General features: G+C 35.4%; 1 protein-coding gene across 4 annotated transcripts in view; it reads right to left on the reverse strand.

Annotated features, from left to right (window-relative positions):
- LOC134532652 (AP-1 complex subunit gamma-1) overlaps positions 1-23,649 on the reverse strand; it is a 77,054-nt gene that overhangs the window by 15,502 nt on the left and 37,903 nt on the right. For all 4 annotated transcript variants that reach the window (XM_063369307.1, XM_063369305.1, XM_063369308.1 and 1 more), the window contains 6 exons: positions 18,556-18,651; positions 17,776-17,955; positions 16,576-16,722; positions 13,883-14,101; positions 2,455-2,673; positions 744-871 (listed from right to left, as the gene is read on the reverse strand). In XM_063369307.1, coding sequence (XP_063225377.1) covers positions 744-871; positions 2,455-2,673; positions 13,883-14,101; positions 16,576-16,722; positions 17,776-17,955; positions 18,556-18,651 — 989 coding nt within the window. The remainder of the gene's footprint in view (positions 1-743; positions 872-2,454; positions 2,674-13,882; positions 14,102-16,575; positions 16,723-17,775; positions 17,956-18,555; positions 18,652-23,649) is intronic.

Below are 23,649 nucleotides of genomic sequence, written 5' to 3' on the forward strand. Positions count from 1 at the left end.
CATTTGGGACTTTAAACAAATGTCAAGTTGGTAACTACAAAATATTGTTCCGTCGGATGTTGAATTTCGTTTTCCGATTTCCGTGGATACATGAATCACTGTACTCACAGATAATGCCTCAATGCCTTAAATCCACCAAGTCGGATTCTACAGCAATTGATGAAGTGACCAGATTCTTACGTGATCCTACAGTTAACCCAGAAATAAACTTTCTCGAATACTGGAAAACTCAGTCTGCGTGTTCACCCAGGCTACATAAACTGTCCAAAAAATATTTGTGTTCACCACCTGCGACAGTGTTCTCTGAACGTTTGTTCAGCACTGCAGGAAACATATGTGACCAAAAACGGAATCGTCTTGATCCAGACCGTGTCAAATCCTTGTTTTTTTAAATAAAATTTAAAGGGTTAAATAATTCGGCATAATGTTTAATTTTTTCTCTTAACTTATAAATTATTTTATAATTAACCCTTGAGAACTGGATTCGGATTCGAGGGGTGGATTCGAGGTACTGTTTGGGATTCGGATTCGAGATTCGGATTCGAGAAAAATGGGATTCGAACCATCACTAATAATAACATAGTCACAGGCAATGTTTGCTGGAAGCTACCTTGCAATCCACTTAAAAGTAGGATTGGCAAACCATACCACCCAACTAAATTAAACAGATTTTATCCAGGAGTAACGAAAGGCACCACATTTAAAAATGCTGTCCACATGCTTAACACTATCAGTTTACTCACTCAACATTAGACTGGAAACGTGTGCTCAGCTTCATGAGCGACATCAGTGCATACTGTTTCGTGATGACCGAGTTCTGCGTGGACCAGAGCAATCTCTGGTACACCGTGATAACGTCATCCTCCGTTGGCTATAAACACAGAAAAAAAGGTAATAAACAGACAACATAACAAGTGCCATCAAGCTGCTATCGAATACTCGGATAAAGTTTTGTTTCGATCCAAATGCAGTGACCTAACTTTAATAACAGGTGATTAACAATAACAAAAACTGACTTTACAGCAAACTATATATGCTGTGTTCACAAATTGTGGGGCAAAATTTGAATGGTTGGCAGGAAATGCAAACACAAGTTAACTTTTATTAAGAATATATGTCGTGTCAAAATTAACAGGAAATGTGTTTGTAATATTGCAAAAATAAAACACTAAATTACCTGGCTGCTGTTGAAAACAAAATGTGTGAATAAATGGGTTTAAACATGTAAATAAAGCTAATTATAATCACTATTTCGTGAATGCAGTATTTATTTTTAAACATTACAAATTTGTGAAATTGGTACAATTTGGCGGCAACCAACCTTTCACTTCAGTATTATTTCCAAATTCCAAAAGCCAATCCACTACATATTTGCTTTTTCCTTCCCTACGTATTTCTTAGGCGATGTGAAAAAATTTTATAGTGGAATTCCAATTCTCATTCTTACTACAGTATTCCAATCCAACATTGAATTATGGTATTCGTATTCGAACTAAAGAAACTGATGATCGCACAGGCCTACGTAAAAAAACACTTCGAAATATTCCTGCCTGTGTACTGCATGCAGTTCAACTTGACTACCTGATAAAACAGCCGGTCAGAAGATTATGAAAAATGCTAACCTAATCAGTGTGTTTTTGCCTGACGACGGGAACAGATGTCAAGTTCCGTGGCCACATTGTTGTTTTGTCAAGGTTTTTTTTCTGTTCCTGTCACAACGGTCTCGTCCTCGTCAGCCCACTGTGTCCCTCTGTGGTGTTCTCTGAGTGTTTACCATCGAACGGTACCGCTCCCTTGTTCTAAAGCTGAACCCATGCTTCCACCGGAGGACCACGCAAGTAATTGCGACTGATTTAAGTCCACGGATGTGTCCACACACACACACGTCACCGCACCAGTCCTACATCCCACGACACGTATCGTGTGCACGGCACACCCATTGTCCCCGGTAATCTTCAACCAGCCACCGAAGTTACTCCAAAGTTCCGCACATGACGAACTCTCTAAAATCACGAACCGAACAGACAAAAAATTGGCGCCTGGTAACGGTATTCTTCCACAGTCAGTGTCACCAGGGGGGGGGGGGGGTTAGGGGTTCAACCCCCCCCCCCCCTTAGCACCAAATCTTTAATTAATTTCTTATTCATCACTCATACAAATTTCATATTAAAATTAATAAAATTTTCACCCTACAATATTTAAATTTAAGTACCGAAAACTGCTAAAATAGCACTATTTTACGCCTTAAAATCCAAATTTTCCCGGACCCCACCACTTTAATGGGAGGGGGGGGGGGGGGGCGGCGGCATGCTTCTTATCATCCCCCCCCCCCCCACCCATACACAAATCCTGGATACGCCACTGAGTGTCACCAACAACTCAAAGTTAAATTACCTCCTAACATCATTCATTAGAAACACTTCGACACGGGTGACGACGAAGGGGGCCCCTCACCTTGGGGGGGCTCTCCTCGGTGGCGGGCGGCCCGTACAGCAGGAGGTCGCCGTACTCGCCGATGCACCAGGCGGCCACCTGGGTGAGGGGCTGGCGGTCGTCCGCGTCCCGCTCCAGCGCCCGCCACAGCTGCTCCACGATGTACTGCTGCTGGCCCGCCGACTCCGAGACCAGCTGGATGGTGCACGACACCACGTCGTCCCGCACGTAGTTCCCCGCCTGCACACACGGACTGTCCGCTTCGCACCGCGGCTCGACTCAGGGCGTCTACCGATCTCGGAACCTTCCGACACAACTGCCGGGTGCATCCACACGGCTCTCACTTCACATCACGGTTCGATTCAGGGCGTCTACCGATCTCGGAACCTTCCGACACAACTGCCGGGTGCATCCACACGGCTCTCACTTCACATCACGGTTCGATTCAGGGCGTCTACCGATCTCGGAACCTTTCGACACAACTGCCGGGTGCATCCACACGGCTCTCACTTCACATCACGGTTCGATTCAGGGCGTCTACCGATCTCGGAACCTTCCGACACAACTGCCGGGTGCATCCACACGGCTCTCACTTCACATCACGGTTCGATTCAGGGCGTCTACCGATCTCGGAACCTTCCGACACAACTGCCGGGTGCATCCACACGGCTCTCACTTCACATCACGGTTCGATTCAGGGCGTCTACCGATCTCGGAACCTTCCGACACAACTGCCGGGTGCATCCACACGGCTCTCGCTTCGCACCGCGGTTCGACTCAGGGCGTCGACAACAGCGGTTCCCAAACGGTGGGTCGCAACCCACCGGTGGATCGCGGAAGGGTCACAGGTGGGTCGCGACCTGATCCTAAAACTATCAGTAACCCTCGACTAAACCATCAGAAAAGGTAAAAAAAACGAAACTAATTGAATTGTGCGCAAAACAAATAACTATTGTTAAATAAATAACTGTTTTGCTATAAAGTGCTTATATTGTCAACCATTTTCAAATCAGAACACAATTTTTTATATCAATAATCAATCGGTATCTTAAAAAGAGCGTATATATGTATATATACATACATAAACACATTTATATGCAATATTTGATGGTAAATTATATATACATAAGGGATACGATAAAAATAATGTTTTTTTTACTCCACCATGGACCGATGGACCGTGGAGGTATTCCTATAAGGAAAGGTGGGTCGCCAGCTGAAAAGGTTTGGGAACCACTGGTCTACAAGATAACCGGTGAACCGATCTCGGAACCTTCCGACGCAAATTTTTCTAAGATTTTTTATCATCAACGGGTGATTTTTAAATATACTGTTACGAGCGTACTAGAGGCTAGGCTCGTTGGCGGGTGGGCCAGCCGGTCCATTCACATGAGGCGTGCCTCGTGTCCCCTGCCGGATTACAAGTGTCCTCGCTTAACCCCCTCCACCCTTGCTCCCCCGCTCACCATCCCTCCTCAGGCTGTTGTGACCGACCATTCAAGCGGCTCGGGGAATTCCCTGTGTTCCCAGAGGAGGCCGCCGCTCGGATCGACTTGCTATTCGACATGTTATAACCACTGGCTTAAGGAAAATTAAAACATGCTGTAACTGGAATGACAGGTTAGGCTGATAATGCAAATTTTTATTTTAGTTAATGTTATAGTTGACAATTGTGTTTCATACAGTACCTGGCATAATCATTTGATGTATGTTGCTTACTTGTTGGTAAGGTTAAGCTAATGTATATATTTTTTTTTATTTTTAATTTACAGTATTTCACTAATTATCAGTATGAGCATTGAACCTCTAAATTAGTGTTTGGAAACTGTATTTATTTCTCTGGTGCCAGAAAATCATTCACAGGCAATCATGCAGTTGTGACACTGTATCTTCTGCCAAGGTTTTTATTTTAAGGGGCCTCCCTAGTAAAAATGTTTAGCGCGGTGGGCCACTGGCCACGTGCTACGGCCAGTGGTTGGGCGGGGCGATATACCTGAGACTGTCGCCTGCGCCGAGGTGGAGTGGGGAGAGGGCGTTTCAGCGAGGGGGGGGGCGGAATAATGGGAGGGTTGTCATTGTGTGGAGTCCATTTGCTACTTATACCTGCGTTATCTGCGAACAAGATCGTGGCAAGAAAGATGACTGTTTTTCCCTTTCGCTACATTCAACCAAAAGATAATGTTCTCATATTGCCTTGCTTGCTTCCTGACAGTGTTTATTAACTTGAAACATTAAATTAGTGTTGCGATCCAGTCCATATCCATGAAATGCAAACAATCGTCAATTCTGTTTAAAACAGGTATTTTTATTTTAATTAACGTTCTACATAATTAAGAGATTTACATACATTACAAAAAATGCTGTCACCAACAATCGATGTGTTAGCTTGTGTTTTCAGGGGGGGAAAAATGCAAAAATTATATCATTAAAAAAATTTCCAACATTATACTTTCGAACTGACATTTGTGTGATGAATGGTTTTGCACGAACAGTTATGCTTTCATTCATAAAAGTATTCCGCACCGCGACGAGAAATCACGTCCTACTAATAATTGAGTAATAAAACTGGGAATAAAATGATGAAAATAATATTAATTATTTTTAATCTTAGACACAAATCAACTTTTTAAATCGCAATAACGACAAATAAATTTTTAACTTACTTCCTGAATAAAAAGTGCATGTCAAACTTACTTTTAAATTCTGTAAAGAAAAAAAATGTCAGGAACAAACAAGTGTTCCCACCAACGACACATCGTCAACTTTGTATTCTAGGGTTCACGTCGTATTTAGTTACACTAAATATTACTGCATATTATTATTTTCTGGCTCTTATTACACGTTTAGCATTTTATTTTATTTTTGCATATTTTTTTAATGACTTTAACGTTGCATAATATGATGAATAAGTATACACGAATGAACTGGAATCACGTTTCGAGTTACATACAGACTGTTCACTACGAGCAGTGTTAATTTCTTAGCTGTTGCAACAGCGGCCTACAGGTGGATTCAGACTGCAGGCTTAGTCAGTCACACTGAATCCACCTGAGTTCAGATTTTATCGAAGACAAGTGCGGGTGGTATGGAAGAACTCAGTGTGCACTGACTGTTGTGCTCAAGGTGTCAGTGAAATGTATAGCTGGAATCACGGGCGAAAATTTGTAGGATTCCCATGAGGCCCACGGGATAACGTGAAGATTTTGCAAATGCAAGCGGGGCCCCCTCAGACGGACTTTTTTATTTCAGGGAGGTTCGGGCCACCCTGAGATTCTCCCCTCCTCCCGGAATCTACGCATGCAGCTGGAATTAATTTTTAGCCAAGTACGTCATTTGGTGCTGTATTTAGGCTGTCAAAGAAGATACGAAATATGGCTGCTTTGATAATTGACGATAACTCCTTTTTATTGTGGAATAGTACTTACCCATCTACAAATAAATCCCTAAATATACCACCACTACTGTTGGGGATTTTCTATACAAACTATCAAAATAATTTTGGTTTCGTCACTGTCACTAGCTATTATTGTATCATACGAAAACATGTATGTTTTGTGTATTAATTTACGGTATTCATCTCTGTCAAAAAAATATATTTTTCGATAATAGAGTGTAAGCAAGGTAGAATACAATGGCTAATTTTAAAATAAAAATGGAATAAAGTATTTTTTGCTTGCAGTAGTTCAAATTTTTGAATTAATTTAGTTGTTTGTTTAAAAAACCCTTCTAAAATCAAAGAAACTACCTACTTCCTTAATAGATAAATAGTGCTTTAAGATCACACGCTTTCATAAATATTTAAACGCCAACATTTAAAATGTAGATTTCACATAATGATAAAATCTTATCTATTTTCATGGTCACGCCTAATGGAAATAATACACAACAATTCGTCATATATGTTTTTTATGCTTTTAATAACTACTCTACACATGAGCAAATTTCAATATACATAAAACTGAGGAACTCTGAATTACATTTTTAATCAGTGTACGACACTAACAGAAATTGAAGCATAAAACAACATTTTAATTTTTTAATTAATAAGTATTTCATCAACGTGAGCTTTGCTTTCATCTCAATGAAGCCACTCTACATAGAGGAAGTGCACATGTATTCAGTCTTAACATTAGACCCTCCGGATCACAGAGTAAACGAATGAATGGAATTCATAACATTACGCAGGGTTTTATGACATATTTTCCCTTCTACTCAATCGCAACATCTCACTTAGCGCGTAAAATGGTTTCAGTAAACATAACATAAAAAATATTCCCCCCATGTACAGTAGAGGAAACTAAAATGTTTGGAACACTGTAAACTAATTGTATTGTCATTTCTGTAGTCGCTCGAAGTGGCAAACTATGTATCTTTGTTCAATAAAACGAAATATTAAAACAAACAAACAATAACATTACGTTCAGACAATTCGTTACGTGAAGTGAATGTAATAAAATACACAAGACAGTTACACACACCATTACCAAAACACAATCCCATAAAAATCAAAATATTACATGTCGACTTAAAATTATTATTATTCACCATGATAATTTCTTGCGGGTAGCCAGTAACAAAGGGACACAATTTTTATTCATTTAATTAACTTTGACAAAACTTGTAAAACCTGGCATGAGCAAAGTAAGCTGATTCACAATTTTATTTTGCGTCAAAATATTAAACATCAACTAGTAATGAATTAAGAGTATGCTTCGCTTGGTAGAACACCGAATATAGTCATCTCCAGGTATTAAACTGAATTTTGAAAGAGGGACTCAAGTTTCTGAAGAAGTTGTTAACTTTCCTGATGATCCATCGACAGTTCGTAAACGGTCTCATCGTCGGGATGTCGAGCTTGGGACCTTTTTCCTCACCATAGTCCCGTGGTCTGTTCTACCATTCGCACAGCTATCCCAACCTATACAAATAGCCGAGTGATACTACTCCCGTTGCTTCTATCATGGAGCTCGCCCGCAGTCGTACTTCCCTATCCAGCCTGCGTAATACACGCGTCCTACCTGCTAGCCGCCAAGAACGCGTCCATTTGTGAAAAAGCCTCACCCGCCAACAATACTAACTCATTAATTATAATATGCAAAACATAAAAACATTACATATGCGATAAAACAAAATTTGCTGCTGTCATAAGCCGAAGAAAAAGAATCAATTTGAAATATAACACAGACAGATAAATCTAAAATGGAGTTATCGATAGTAATGTTTTAATAAACAGAATAATATATGTCGTATTACACTAAATGCGTGTTCTTACTGACAACCGAATTTAAAAATAAATTAAATTACTTTTTTTGTTTTTAAACCATAACCGCATAGAAGAAACAATACTTTTGATACAATTTTTTGCATAACTATACGACAGGACTAAAAGTACATTGTACGTAATAAGTATTTGCTTATAGGAATTAATGCTGCAGAATATACGAATAGATTCAAATGCATAGAATTTAATATATTGTCAAATTTATTTGGAAATATGCATGTAACAAAAGATTGAATTTGAAATGAATTATCTGTTTTTAACTACAAATATAATTTTATCATATCTCACTTTCATTCAAACTTAAGAGTGTCATTTTCAACAACAAAATAGCCACAACTACACTTAAAAATATTTTAACTTGATACTTATATTGTATAACTTTTGATGAAATTAAATGTTAAGAGGTTCATTTAAGTTTGTAAGGAAACATAAATACAACGTTCAAAATAAATAACAAAAATTTTGTGTAGTTAGGAGCTCCGCGTCATGCAAATAAAGGAAAGTTAAACTTTTCAGTATACGGCTGCAATAATTATAGAGGAAAATGTTATTTATTCTATACTTTTAATTCCCGTTTGGAGAAAATAAATCGAAAAGTACTATACCGAAAGTATAAAGTTGAAGTTCAATATCGCTTGTCAAGTAAGTTCAAGAACAAAATTAAAAAAAAGAAAATTTGTTTTCTTGAATCTACTTTTTTCAGAAAAGTATACATACATACAATATTATTATATTATAAAAATAAATTTTTTTAGTCCTTAAGTATAAATTACTGAAATATTTTTTAGTTAATTAATTTTTTCATGCGAAGAAATATTTAATTGTTAAAATCACGAGAACATAATTTATTATATTTATGTATTCCAAAAGCTTATGTTAAAGATCGACTATATGCTATTCAATTTGCCCAAAATTTTACTGAAATAGGAGAGCATTACAAAAACACAATTTAACTAATGTAGGTATTATAACAATAAGTTATGTTCATAAACTATATTAATGGGAAACAAATATTTATCATTTAATTATATGCAACTATTTTCCTTTGAGGTAAAAATTGAGGTATATTTAATGTAATAAGTAAATCATCTCATAAAATTTACTGAAACTAATATTCTTCATTGTCCGTCATATTTTGATTCCAAACAGTTTAAATCAACTGAAACATGAAATAAAATAGTAAGGTTAACCATGAGGTGTGGAAGAAATTAGAGATTACTTTGTAAAATGTTTTAAAAATTTCTCATGAAATATTGTGATTATTATGTTCGTACATAATGTAAAAAAAAATTCAATACATGAAATTCAACACATACTTTGTATTGCAAGTTATTAAACATATATTTTAAAAACACATGTGCGTATCTAAGTCGAATTGTTATGTAATACATGAACATTACCGATACAACTTCCCTTACAAATAACTTTCACCCAAAGATAAGGCCGCGGACAAATTAGGTATACACACTGGTCGCACGAGGAGCTGAAATAAGTAATATAAGAAAGCAGGCCGGAGTAATTCTTTTCAAGCCAAAGCTAAAAGTAATGGATGTTGTTTGTCTAAAGCAGGCAGTGAAATGACATACAAGTTTACAGAATAGCCATATAAGATCTTTGACGCTTCTAATCCCGTCAGTGGACTGTACGCGAAGAACCAACTGCATCATGGCCCGCCGCCAGTTTTATACTTACGTATGAATACACTTGTAAACGTTGGTTTGTATACTTATGTATGTTGCCGACATCGATAGGTATTCTTTGGCAGCTCCATGTGGATTCATTCGAACACGTTTGCGCTAAACACGGCATATTTTTACATGAGAGTGACATCGCGCACTGAAAAAAGTTGCAGGTCTGTAACGCAACAGTGATACAAATATTACATAGTTCGAACATTTTCTGGAGCACGACATTCACTTTGGGTAATGCTAAGCTACTTGATAGGTACCCTTTACCCGCTTTAAAAGTGATAACTTAAAAAAAAAGTGTACATGAAAGCAGACTCAGCCATATGTTTATTGCTGTTGTATTTGTCATAAACCTACCCTACGTTCAATACGGCCTGTAAGTAAAACCATGTTTTTTTTACTTGTGTACAAGCTGTGGTTGTAAAGCGAATTTATATTCTTAGTTAACTAACGTCTATATTTGGAATAAGGCTACCTTAATTTTTTTCTAGATTGCTATATTGTTATATATATAAGTATTACTTAAACGGAAATATCTGGTAATAAAAATAAATGAAAAAAGCATGAAAGGTTAAGGATTATTTTTTTTCAACAACAAATAATTTATGGTTTAACTGCTTTGTGTACTATATAAAAACATAACAAGCTTTCAAAATTTCAAAATTTCTTTGATTATCCGTTATAGTTATGTTTGGTTTTAACTCATAAATATTTAAGTTGATTGCCAACGTCACGAATGTACAATAATTTATTTCACACCGCTCCGGGTTGCAGGTAAAGTAACAGGCGTGCAATTTGATCAGAAACGCGTTCTACTTATTCAGGCCCTTTAATTGGGCGTGACGGACCATGTGCCAAATATGTAACAATTATAAGTAGGTGAAGTATAAAAAAATAAAGAACTTGAATGCAAAATAATGCATATAACAAAAATAATTTGCAAGGTTCTTTCGTGGATGTTGTAATGTGTGGGCAATATTTACTTAATTTTGGTTTTTGGATAAATTAATTGTGGTTTAAATTTTTTTAATAATTTTGTATAATTGCTGTAAAAAATTTATTTCCTGCCCTTATTAATTAATTGAGCTGTAGAAATAAGTTTATCTGAAAATTTACGTCATCTTTATTAAACATTGCCACTAATTATACTTTTTAACTTCAAAATGGTTTTTGAATTTTGTAATTAATAACGTACCATCCATAACTACATATGTGAGCGATCGGTCACTGACCTCATCTTCAATCCTCCTCGTGATTCCTGCGCCAGGAGGAACATTTACATAATTCTGACTAGCTTATTTAATATAGAACTTCCCTAGTTTTTATTTTTTTATATATCATCCCATGAACATTTTTAAAACAGTGCAGGCAATCAGATATCTATCTAACCATAAAGCATAGCAAAATGACATTTAGTTTTCAAAATACGATTTTTCTTTTAATTTAAAATACATTTTATATAAAACCTACATTTTTAAGTATCAAAACTTTTGTAAATAATTAATTTGGTTAATATCAGTATAAAATTTTTCCCCGGCATTGTAAGATGTGTAAAATTATTTTGGAAAACTAAAATAATTTAAAAAAATATTGGGTGGTATAATAATTGTTTCTTGAATTTTTATTAAAAATAAAAGGAAAAACAATGAAGTGTATTTTCATGTTAAAAATTAAATATAAATTTTGTCGAATTAGCTAGCGAGACTGTAAAGCCACCAATAAATAGTTTGTAGGACAACTTTCAATGTGTTGATTGATTAGTTTCAATACTTTATTTCGTAATACATGATCTAGTATGGTAAGCTTTAGGATATTTGTAGTTTAAACAAAAGCAATGTTTTAGAGATACACGAATATAGTCACAGAGTAAGTCGAGCACATGGTACTGTGGCGAGGCACATTAAAAGCAATTCTGAGAATTTCTTTCGGTCACGGGATTATCTTTTACCGGTGCCGGTTGTGGGTTGTCTCCCTCTCACGCACGCACGCACACACAGGTAGCCTGCCTCCCCTCCGGCCACGTGTTCCTCCACCCGGCTACCTGAGCTGTGTGGCCTGCGAGCTGGCTTCGCCGAGCGGCAGCACGAGACGGTGGAAAACTTTCAGGATTTGCGGAAATTGTGGAAAAGATATCTCGGAATTCAAAGCGATGACTATATGTTTTAAATACATGAATTTCTTCAGAAAAAAATTATCTTTTTTTCTAGACTTGTACTTTTTTTCTGTCATTCTCCTAAGCAGTATAAAATGGCCCCAAAGTTGGACAAGTTGGTGATTTTTTATTTCATATTTTGATAGAAAAAAACAAAAATGTAAAATTATACAGACAATTCGTGTATTATCTTCTCGTGGGTGAAAAATTTTCAGATTCGTAGTGTCGATTAATAAAGTCCCATCATTATTTTAAAAACATAGTGTTCCGCTAACTTCTGATGCTACTAGGGAGGCCCCTTAAGTGGCACGTATTTTGGAGAGTTTGTAAGCAGAAAATCCAAGAATGTTTATGCGTGACTGTGAAGCAATGTGGAAGAACGATTGCAATAAAGTATTACTATAACCCATTAGGACATACTACACATTTTGTTTAATTTCAACCGAGCATCATGGAACTTTATTTGCTAACCTGAGGGAGCTGACCTTGGATCAATAGTTCCTTAGAGGCCTACTGCCAAAAAAGGGCATGTTTGCTGTGATTGGTCGGTTGGCCCACAGAGCTGCATTCTCTCTTGTTTACCCATATAGGGGAAAGCAACTGCGTTATTCAACCAAGTTGTCGCTAGATCGTCGTACCAGCAGGTCTAGTCTCAGCAGCTCAACAAAAAATCATGAAGTGAATCGCGAGGCAGACAATTTCACATTTGTGGTCAGGGCCTAGCCAAGTAATTTTAACCTTATCTTATCTTTTGGGGACAAACATCCAGATATTTGACCACAGACTTTGGCCCGGGCCCATGGCGACGGTGATCGCCGGTGAAACCATAACAGTCTCGCAAAATATCGTACTTCAGCTAATAATTTAGCTGAAGGACTAAATCTATGTGTGTGTGTGTGTGTGTGTGTGTGTGTGTGTGTGTGTGTGTGTGTGTGTGTGTGTGTGTGTGTGTGTGTGTGTGTGTATATATATACATACACACACATACATATATATATATATGTATATATATATACATACATATATATTTTTTTTTTCAATTATGCCTTTGTATATTTTTCTTTACAAAAAAGCAATAAATGAAAAAAAAAAATAACAGCTGGGTTGCCAACTTAAATACCAAGTCTTAAGAAGATTTTCCACAAATATCAACTATTGCACATCAATCAATTACTATCTTAGACTTGGTATTTAAGTTGGCAACCCAGCTGTTATTTTTTTTTTCATTTATTGCTTTTTTGTAAAGAAAAATATACAAAGGCATAATTGAAAAAAAAAATTATTTTATGCAAATAACTACTCATCTTAAATTTATGGTGAAATCAATTTCAATACGTACATGTATAAAAAAAACATTTTTTCCATTCAACTACAGGTTTTTCATACACTTTTCAAGTGTTTAATGTGTCAGGTTGCTTAGCCGGGCCAATCATGAAACTTGACAAGACATGTGCTTTTATTAAAATTACTAATGTTAATTTCAACTTTGATTCAGTACATGACGTGCAGAAGCTGTATGACAAAAGGGTGTAAACCTAGTTAAGTTTCTGTGAGTATTAGAAAAATATTCCATGTTCATGAATTTTTTATATTCAAATTGAACAATTTTTTTTATTTTTCATTAACACTAGATATGCCAAGTGTAATACATTCACAAATTATTCAAATAAAAAAAAACATGTATGAAACTAAGATGATTTTTTTTTTCACAGCACAGACATCTTTTTAAACTTTAAAAATGCTTCTAAGATTATAATAAAAAAAACACTAAAAATACTCTACTTTTATGAATATTATCAGTGGGATTAACAAAATTTTCAAAAAATAAATTTTCACTGGTTGAAGTAAACGCATTGCCCGTTTTTTTTCCCTTGCATTTTACACCACTCTATTGTGGTTTCATTATATATGTATTCTCTCTTTTTCATTTCACTTTATTTTGCATCAATTTTTCTTGAAAACTCCTGTGAAGTGTGAAAAAAATAAGTTTCCTTGTATGATTAGTTTTAATTCTAAAAAATATTTTATACTTGTGAATAATTTTACATTTTATTTTAAATATGATTTCAATTTTTAAAAAAAACAGGATTTGCAGGATTTTTTTTTCATGAGCGGTCCCATCACTTTTCTGGATACACATCTTGCAGTTTTCTCCATCGATATTCGGTAAATCTACGAGACCAATACATCATTCCCTATCTAAATCCAAAGGAGGGTAGTGAACTGCCAGCAGCTCCGAAGTGTGATCTGTCGACGGAAGTGTTTTAAAGACATGACATGACTGACGCTGGTCGTGGAGCGACTGATCCGAGGCATCGAGGCACTCACCGCGACCAGGACGCGGAGCAGCGTGTCGAGGTGCCACCGCTTGTTGGGGGCGAAGCGCTCCGCCGCCAGCACGATGTTCGAGGAGCACTGGGCCTTGAACTCCGGGTCCGTCTTCTCCAGGAACACCAGCAGCTCCTTCATCATCGTGCGGATGTTGTTGGTGTTGACCAGGGCGAAGCTCAGCTCCAGAGCTCTCTTCCTGATGGACACGTCCGGATCCTGCGGCAGACACGCTCCCGTCGTCGCTCGCTTCACCCTGAGGCTGCAATGCGCACTTCCCAGAAGCAGAGATTTAACGTTCTTGCATTACTAAAATTGTTATGTATAAACAGGGCTCGATTTTAGCGCCTGTCCGCCTGCCCGGGACAGGCAAAATCTACCGGGCAGGCAAAATAAAAAAGGCAACTGTCCGGTGGACAGGTGCAACTTGTGACGCCGAGGTTATTCGCACGCACTAATGCAGCAGAGGTGATTAATAACATTTATGCGACCGCGACCGCAAATAAAACGTCTTTGACAATATCTATAAATAAACAATAATGGCTGCTCTTTTGTGACGGACGACTCTGGCTATTGTATACCGCGGGAAAAACAAGTAGGTTATGTACAAACCGTACTGAAATCTTCTGAATCATAATTCTTAAAATCTTACGTTCACGTCATGATTTACATAACATAGTCGTATTCGTATGCTAGAGATGCAATACGTCTCACACCGATGATGTTTGTTTTTGTTGCCATGTTTTAATATTTCGTTTCAGTGCAGCCAACAATTACGTAATTTACCGTTGTTTACTTTCAAAATATAATTTTTTTAAATTTATTGTCTTTATAAATCGCGACTTTACTAATTCCTTGCTCTACTTTAACATAGTTTGTTAACAGAAAAGCGTTTTCGCGTGGTTAACATTTCACGGCGTACTCCAGATGCAGCTGACAGTGGCCGCAGTGACTGCGACTGCTTGAAAATTCGCCTGTCAACTGTTGCATCTAAAAATAAACATTACTTGTTTACAGAGGACACGGTAATCTTTTACAGTTTATCTTGTCACGGCGATTGTTTAAGTATTTAATTAACTGCGTTACACAATGTGGAAATTCATTACTGGTTCTTCAAACCCACCAGAAAAGAAAAGAAAAACGGACGAGGACAAGTCAGAATATAATGTTAAATATGACAAAATCGCCCGGTCCCGTACCTTTTTAACGTCTTGGTGTTCCGAGTTTCTTTGGCTTCGTTACGACACAGAAACAAAACAAATGTTTTGCAAAGTCTGCGAAACGCATTCAAAATCATCTGGATCAGTTTTTGTTACGGGCTGCTCAAGTCTGTAAAGACTGAAGTAAGTCTATAAAAACAGACTGGCGAAACTGTCTAAATGATGATACACTGTCTGCCCTCATGCGTGTTCAAATACAGTCACTTTATGAAAGTGAGTTTGATCCAGCACCAGCAATAAATCTCTGGTATCATAATGTTCAGAGAAAACGTTGACCCTTTCAGCCTCCTTATCGAAGATGTTCAAGAGAGAATCAGCAAAGTAATTCGTGCAGTGACTCAAGAGACTCGTCTGAAAATGATGATTAAATAAGGATGTTAAGTGTGTGATAAAAATAGGTGCAAAATATAGCAAAAATCCTTTTTTCTCACTTTTTCAGCGACTTTCAAATTTTTTTTATTTGGGTAAAACAGCGGACAGGCAAATTGGATGGCGGACAGGCAAATTTTTGATTACACCTGTCCGTTGGGCAGGTTAAAATATTCCTTAAAATCTAGCCCTGTGTATAAATAATCTGTAGCTTTTTGTTTACATAATGTGGCTATTAATTAAACTTTTTTTTTTACTTATGGTACTTTATTAACAATCTCTGGAACCAGTAGTACATATTTTACATTTTAAGTTTTACAGTTATAAACTTAAAATAAGTAATGGGTTATTAATGTAGACCTGCAAAATTCGGGGATTCATTTCGTGATATGCTACAATTAAAATAATTGTACCTTAGCGCTGCTTCTACCACTGGTTCACTGTTAATCTGGAGTAATGAGGACCAATTAGAGACCCTCACTTACAGAAGTGTCGAATCACAGGCCACCCAGTTGAGACGACTCGCAAGTCAGCAGCCAATGAACAGGTGGCATTTGCCCGAGTGTGTAGAGTGTAGTAGAGTCTATCCTGGAGGTCAATGAATCTGCAAATTTTGCAGGTCTCTAGTTATTGCATGTATAGACTTTTCTTCTTTACAGAATTGTTCTACATTTAATGATACCATAGACATGAGGTTATCTAATATTAACTGTTGTCTTATACATACATATTTGAGGCTGTCTTTGATCCAAATTCGTCATACTCCATGTTGACATTTATATTCTAAGTTTGTTTTATATTCCAGCCCATAAAATTTCAGTGAATCCAGTACTCAACACTAGAGAATTGAAATAAGTGTTTTAAGTATGTATATTGTTTTACTCAATATTAACAGAAGAATTGGTGGTAGTGAAAAATCAGCTCCAACCAACCCTACTAGTTACAATGCGAGATCATGTACAATCAGGTTACCAGACTTGGGCAGAAATTCATAAACAAAAATGACCTCTACCCGAACTGAATGATGAACTAAATGTTATAACGCACAATCGAAATGTTTCCTAGCATGAACAGACAGTGAATTAAAATAAGCAGTAGACTCACCTTTAAGCACTCCAGGATTGTACTGCGGTGTCTCTGCACTGCACTTGTGTCAATGTACACAGTCTTGAGAAGTGTGTTCAGAGCCACGTAACGTATGTTCTTATCATTGTTGAGCAGAAACCTACCCAAAATGTTAACTGCTAGGACCTGCAAATATAAAATTGCACTCTTGCAAATGTTACACAAAACTTGGTACATTTTAATGTGCCTGCATTAAAAAGTAACATGATTACAATTAAACACTGTAGTAATAATAATATATACCTACATCCTTAACTAACAGCTTTCAAAAAAAACATTTTTAAGGAATTTTTTGATGAATTTTAAGTATTTCAATAAAGCTACAAATAATTGACAACTTTAAATGATTCTCAGGTCATGTCATATGCAAAAATAATATTAGTCATTTTTAATTAACAGAATGAGTTTCACCACATATCACTATGTCCGACCATGAAAGGTAAGCTTCTTCATGTCCTTAAATGTTTGTGTGTAGAATAATAAATTAACGTCTCGTGACCATACATGGTCACAATTTGGTACAGAGTATTTTCAATGCAGCTTAATTTTTCAAGGTATTAAAAATGCATTCAATGAAATTAACAAATGTTATGCAGTAAACACTCTATTAAATATTCCAAAAAACATATAAATTTTTTAATTTAATTACTTAAGTTCAATATGTATCCTTAACACTTCAAAGTCACATTTTAAGGAAACAGAAAAAAAAAATTGCAAACTACAGTAGAGTGAAAAAAGGGTATTAACACTATTTGGAAACAAATAAAAGAGTTTATCGGGTAATCTAACTAAGAAGTTTTATTGTACATGTTATAGTTTACACATTAATACCTAGTTGTGTATGACCAAAGTTTAAAATTAAATGACTAATGAGTGTAATTCTATGTAGCTCAGTATTCACAAAACTGAACTTAAAAGTAATAGTATTACTGACAGAACAAAAATATAATGAATCTTCAAACACTAACTTAAGGTATGGGTAGTATATATATCATAAGATGATATCACTAAAATGCAGCAACAAAAATTAGTTTTAAAAAACTAAAATATTTTCACTAGTTTCAGTTACCAGAATTTTTTTTTTTTTTTTTAGCAAATTTAGTATATCAACTATTCAAGTATTTTTAAGGCTTGATAATTCTGTAGTAAATACAAATTGATGCACAAAGCTACACTCACCCTCAGCCCACTTTCAGACTTGATGTCCATTATAGAGAGTACTGTTTCGTACAGAATCGTGTTTCCTACATTCTTGCTGGTTTCCGTGTTGGTCGCTACCTGCGCCAAGATGTCGTTCATCGTTTCCGATGCATCTGGGTCGTTCTTCCCCAATATTCTCAGCAGACGGAGAATTTTCACCTACGCAACAAGTTACATTGCACTGGAAATCCCATACTATAAGACACATTAAGATCTGCATAAATACAATTGTCCTGTTTTATGCAAACCCAATAGGCCTGCTAATTTTCTCAAAATGTAAATTTATAGTTACGAATTTTAATTAATTGCTCATGTAGCTCACAATTATTTAAAACAGGTATGACTTAACACTTAAGACTCATTTTGCTGGACAATATTCTTGGTTTAATTTAGCTGGCGACAACAGTTGTTGGCATTAGTGAAGTATTCAGTTGCACATTAATATCTTCAGATGTACCATAATTGAAATGTTAAAAATATTACATGGAGATGCTGAGTCTAGTTGGTACCTTATTCACTCCTATAAATTTCACTTTTGCATTTCACCTGCTTAAGAAGTTAACCGCGAACTTACTGACCACAACTATTTAACTATTTAATTGATTAATTAGCTAATTACTGTCTTGAGTTTTATCATTATTTTGTAGGGTCAAGTATTTGACGTCATCACGTTTGCTTTACCTGTGTTTTATTGCATGCATGAATGTAATTACTGACGGCTACACCTGGACATTTTCAGCACTGTAGTAGGAATCTCACCTGCAGAAACGGATCGCTGACCCCAGATACATCATGCTCCGGCGAGTAGCCAGCTAATATCAAATTCTTTAAAATACGGACCAAGTTTGGCACAATCTGAAACAAAATAAAGCTGGCGTCACATTACAGACATTCCAATTTAGGTACCATGTTTTTACATAACACAGCGCTGAGAAAAGGCAACATCAAAAAAAAATTTACTCACAGCAGAGCATGGCAACTGTTGAGCAAACACCAAATACATTTAAGACTACCTCACAGAGATTGTTGGGATGTATAGGCAGGTCGTATTCTCCAACACTTAAATACCATGGAGTCTCTTGAATTTTAAAAATCTGAGATTTGATGAAAAAGTTTTTAAGAAAAATATTGAACGAAATGTAGTCAAAGCAAAAATTCAACACTTACAACTGAAACTGTACTTTTAATATATAATTATTTAAAAAGAATCAAGGTAAGTAAATTAAAATTCATTAAACAAATATTTAAAAGGTTGAATTTATTAGCACCAAAATACTAATTTCTTGTGCATTATTATATTTTTGGGCCTAGAGACCTAATTCATTTTCAAGGGGTGGATTCAAGGTACTTTTTTGTGATTTAATTCAATATAATTAGGATTTTACCTCTTACTAAATAAAAACTACTCCAACACATTTCCAAATTTTTCTACTTCCTCATTTACCTTGCAAATTTATTTTGTAACTATTTAATTGTTTTTAAGTTGTTTAAATCCCAATTTAAAATATTTTTTAATAGCACATTCAGCCGTTAAAAACCGGCTAGTAGATTCAGGAAAAACATAAATCATGAATATATTTTCCACTGAAATGCTTTACATGTTTGAGGAAATATTACTTATCAGTATGTGTTTGAAATTAAAACTAAATAACTAATTATTACACTTCAATAAAAATTTGTAATGCAAAGGCAAAGTACACATATGTACCTCAAGAAAATAAATTTGACATCTATAAGCTGGGGTTATTAAAGATGAGTTCTTAAATAAAATACTCAAAACCATAAAAAGTGTTTAAATCAAGCCTCAGTAGAGTTTTTTCTTATTTAAAAAGCCCATTAGTTAATGGAGTTAATATAGTTTGACTTCTCTGAAAAAATTATATTGTGATCCAAATGACACCTGTAAATAACTTGAACTATCTAATAATATTAACATTTTTACATGAAATCACTTTTTTTTCCATTTTTTCATCCAAACTGCAAATACCTAGAAAATGTGTAAATTATATTATTATAATTTGGTATGAGTTGCGACTCATAACTCATATTATGAGTGACAACTGTACCACAACAGTCGGGGCTATCAAGATAAACAAAAGCGCAAAAAAAAATATTCTTAAAACTGTAAAGGTTATTGTGCCTATAACTATTATGTGATCTGGCATAGTGCATTACTTGCAATGTTTTTTATCAATTCTTTAACAATTAACTTATAATTTTCATCCAACCTGGGTAAAACCAAGCTAGGCCCTGGGAATTTCGCCCCCACCCCTCCTCCACAAATGGCTCAGCAGTGCACTTCAACAACACAGAATGCAACTAGGCAATGTTCAGTAAGGCCTTAAAACAGGAACATTCAAAGAACCATCATGGTACCATTTGTTTGCTTTGCAAAGTATTACTAGTATGCTCTGACCGGTTTTTAAATAATAATTTCAGACATTTGTGACATATTTACTTCACAGTAAATTTATACAAATGAAACTAAAATTTCAGCTATCAGAGAGGTAGCTTAGCATAAATTTAGTAATAAATATTTTATTTATATATTTATGACTCAAAAAAATGCAAAAATATTACTGGAAAACTTTGTTTATATTTACTTATATCAAGAAAAAATTAACTGAAAGCTTATTGTAACACTGAAAATACAAAATAAAATTCTTAAATTACAACCTAATTTGTGTAAAATAACTGAGGTGATTTTGTATTTGTGGATAGGTCTCATTTTATTTAGAATCTTCATACTATGAGGTCTTCTCTGATATGTATAATGATTCACTTGACCCATCATTGATTTATTTTTATCTATCAAGCCAGAGTAAGTTTAACAAAAAAAAAACAATTATTTAAGGTTCAATTTTGAGGTAACTATTAAAAATACCATATTTAGCTACTAAAAACTATATAATGAAAATGTACCTAGTTAAAAAAAATATTGCAAAAGTTACATCTTTACTTAAGTTTTCAAAGTATAAACACTTTACTTGGTTAAATAACACCAATACATGTTTTACAATCAGCAATTAAGTTAAATTACATTTTATTAATCACCAATGCAGCATATTAAAACCATACCTTCACTTTCCTTTCATTCATAGAGCTGCTGTACAAAAACTGCAACGTCTTTTTAATGCAGTGAAGGATGAGTGTACAGTGTAAAGCGAGACCAAGTCAGAATTAATATACAACCAGTATTTGTTTATGCAAATCTTTGACCTTGGCAGCTCAAAAACCTTCCAAGCATTTTTTTTAAGAAAAAAAAATATATATATACATATATACATACATATACACACATAAACGAAAAGAGAAGGTAGCACTAGCCCCATTAGACATATCCCAAACCCATTCCCTTATTTCCATTCCTGGCCATGCAATGATACATTACTAGGGACTGGAAAAATTCGCGGGTTCAATGACCTGTAGGATGAACTCCATAGTTATACGTACTCTCGGTCAAATGTCACCCACCCATTGGCTGCTGTCTTGTGAGACGTCCCAACGTAGCAGCCTGTGATTCGATAAAGCGTTGGTTGGGTGTTTCTCATTGGCCCAGAGTCATCCAGGTGAGTTGTGAGCCAATAGCAGAGGCAGCACTGAGGTATAACTATTTGTATTTTAGCCTATCGCGAAATTAATTCGCGAATTTTTCCGGTCTCTATACATTACTAAGTGTTTAAAATATTAAAAAGCCATCAGCACATGCTAATAACCTCTCTACTAAAAGCCTATCAACACTGATGCTACCCGGAATGCATAATATACAACCGATACTGTGATATAATTTGCTAATGAAACTACAGCGTTACCAAGTATGTTCTTTTACTAGCAAAGACTTCCCAAAATTTTTATGAAATCAATTAATAGAATAATTATTACCATGAGAAATTTGCTGAATTTCTAGTGCAATAGGATGCAGAGAAAACACCTATATATGAAAAAACACAAGTAAAATCAATGTTTGTCAACATGAGATATTATCACTTAACAAAATATATGTTTTTATAATGCTTGTAAACTATAATGCTACGATTAGAATATAGATCTAATAAGTAGGGACAAAATATCATGGTGAAATTGTGACAAAACTGAAAAAAGTAAATCATTACACCATGTAACACCGCAACGATACTAAAATCATTAACTTTAAAAACCAAGACAGCTTTGATGATTTTTGTAAAAATAATTAAATTTAAATTTGTAAAGATAAACATGTTTTAGTTTGCACCCAAAAGACGAGCGAAGTGTCTTCGACGCTAAAACGCGTTTTTAGTTTTGTTCCATGCCACAGTTGTGGGGGAGCACTGCTGTCAACAAGGCTTCCTCCGAGAAACAATCAGCCCTCCCGGCCGGGGATATGATTCTGAGACACAAGTGAGCGAAAATGGCGGGTGTTTCGGCTACATGATGCTGCATGAAGGCATTACGAACATGACGACACATCCACCAACCGACACCATGGATGGCCTTTACAAGAACATCGACAGTTACGGTATGTGCCAGGTTGGAGAACGACCAACGATGACGACAAACATTTTACCAGCTTAATGAAGTGGCACATAGTAAAATGTTTATTCTGCTCAGTGAAGTAGCCCCTTTTTTTTTACTGCTCCGTTTTAAATGCTTTACTTTTGTGTACAAACTTACGACGCCTTAAAATACGCATGAGTTGAACCACAGTTGTAAAGTTATTCAGATTAGATCAAAGGAAAATCCTGACATTTTCGCAATAAGTTGCAGGCCTTTTCAGTTGCCCAAACAGTCAAGTGTTTCATCAGTTTTGTGCAATTGCCAAGTTAATTTCTAGGTTAGCATGTGCTGAATGTTCTGCAGCTCAAGAAAATGTAAAAGATGCTGCCATTTATTGACAAGGAAATTTGTTGTCATAATATTTTTACGCTTGGCGATGAGGTTTATGAGGACTTATGTCATCGCCTGCACAGGTGTAACAGTGATGTGAGAGTCTACTCCCAAGCATGCAAAGCACATTTTTTTAAATTTTGAATATATCAAGGAGCTAAGAAAAACTTTAGTATCCTTGTGGACATTTTTCGTTCATTATAAATAGGATGACTGAGAATGACACGGAATAATTTTTTTGTAAAATAATATTTGAATTGATATACAAATGTGGTTTGTATATCAATAAAATACATAATATTGTTTGTAAAGCCTCGTTATAGGTATAATTTTACATTGCTATTACAAATTTTTAATGTGTGAATAGAGGAAATGGACTCAGGTACCGATTTTGTGAAATATCATTTTTGTATTTGTTTCTTTTTTCTCTTTTGGAAATAAATAATTTAGAGAGCTCAAGGTATATACAAGTATAGCTTTTATTATATTTTTTTTAGCTTTAGCAAACTTGTGTTGTTTTAATTTTCATTTTAAAATTACGAAACTGCGCAGTTTCTGGACCTAGCCATCTAACCTCCCTGTGGTTGTTAGGTTACCTGAGAGTAACTTCGGCCTATGAGAGGCAATTGGGTTTTCAACGTTTTCAAAGTTTCTATTTATGAGTTTTCCCCACCCTCAGTTGGTTCACACCTTGAAATATCTTTTGTTACCAAAACTGTTCTACCAAATGTTCATAATAATTTAAAAAAAAAAAAACTATTCATATAGTTGCAGCATTTCACTGGAAAAATTTATATCATAAAAACAAATAATTTAAGCAAAATTACTGAAAGTTCTTATTCTGAATACAGTAAATATTTTGCTGTCACTGATAAAACACTTTTTTTTTGTCACTAAACAATCTCACTTTTGCTATACTTTTACATAACAATATATTAGACAAAGTTTCCTTTTCTTCCTGTGAACATGTTATAACAATAATTTCATACA

Source organism: Bacillus rossius, chromosome 6 (genome assembly GCF_032445375.1).
Source record: "Bacillus rossius redtenbacheri isolate Brsri chromosome 6, Brsri_v3, whole genome shotgun sequence".
NCBI classification, from domain to species: Eukaryota; Metazoa; Arthropoda; class Insecta; order Phasmatodea; family Bacillidae; genus Bacillus; species Bacillus rossius.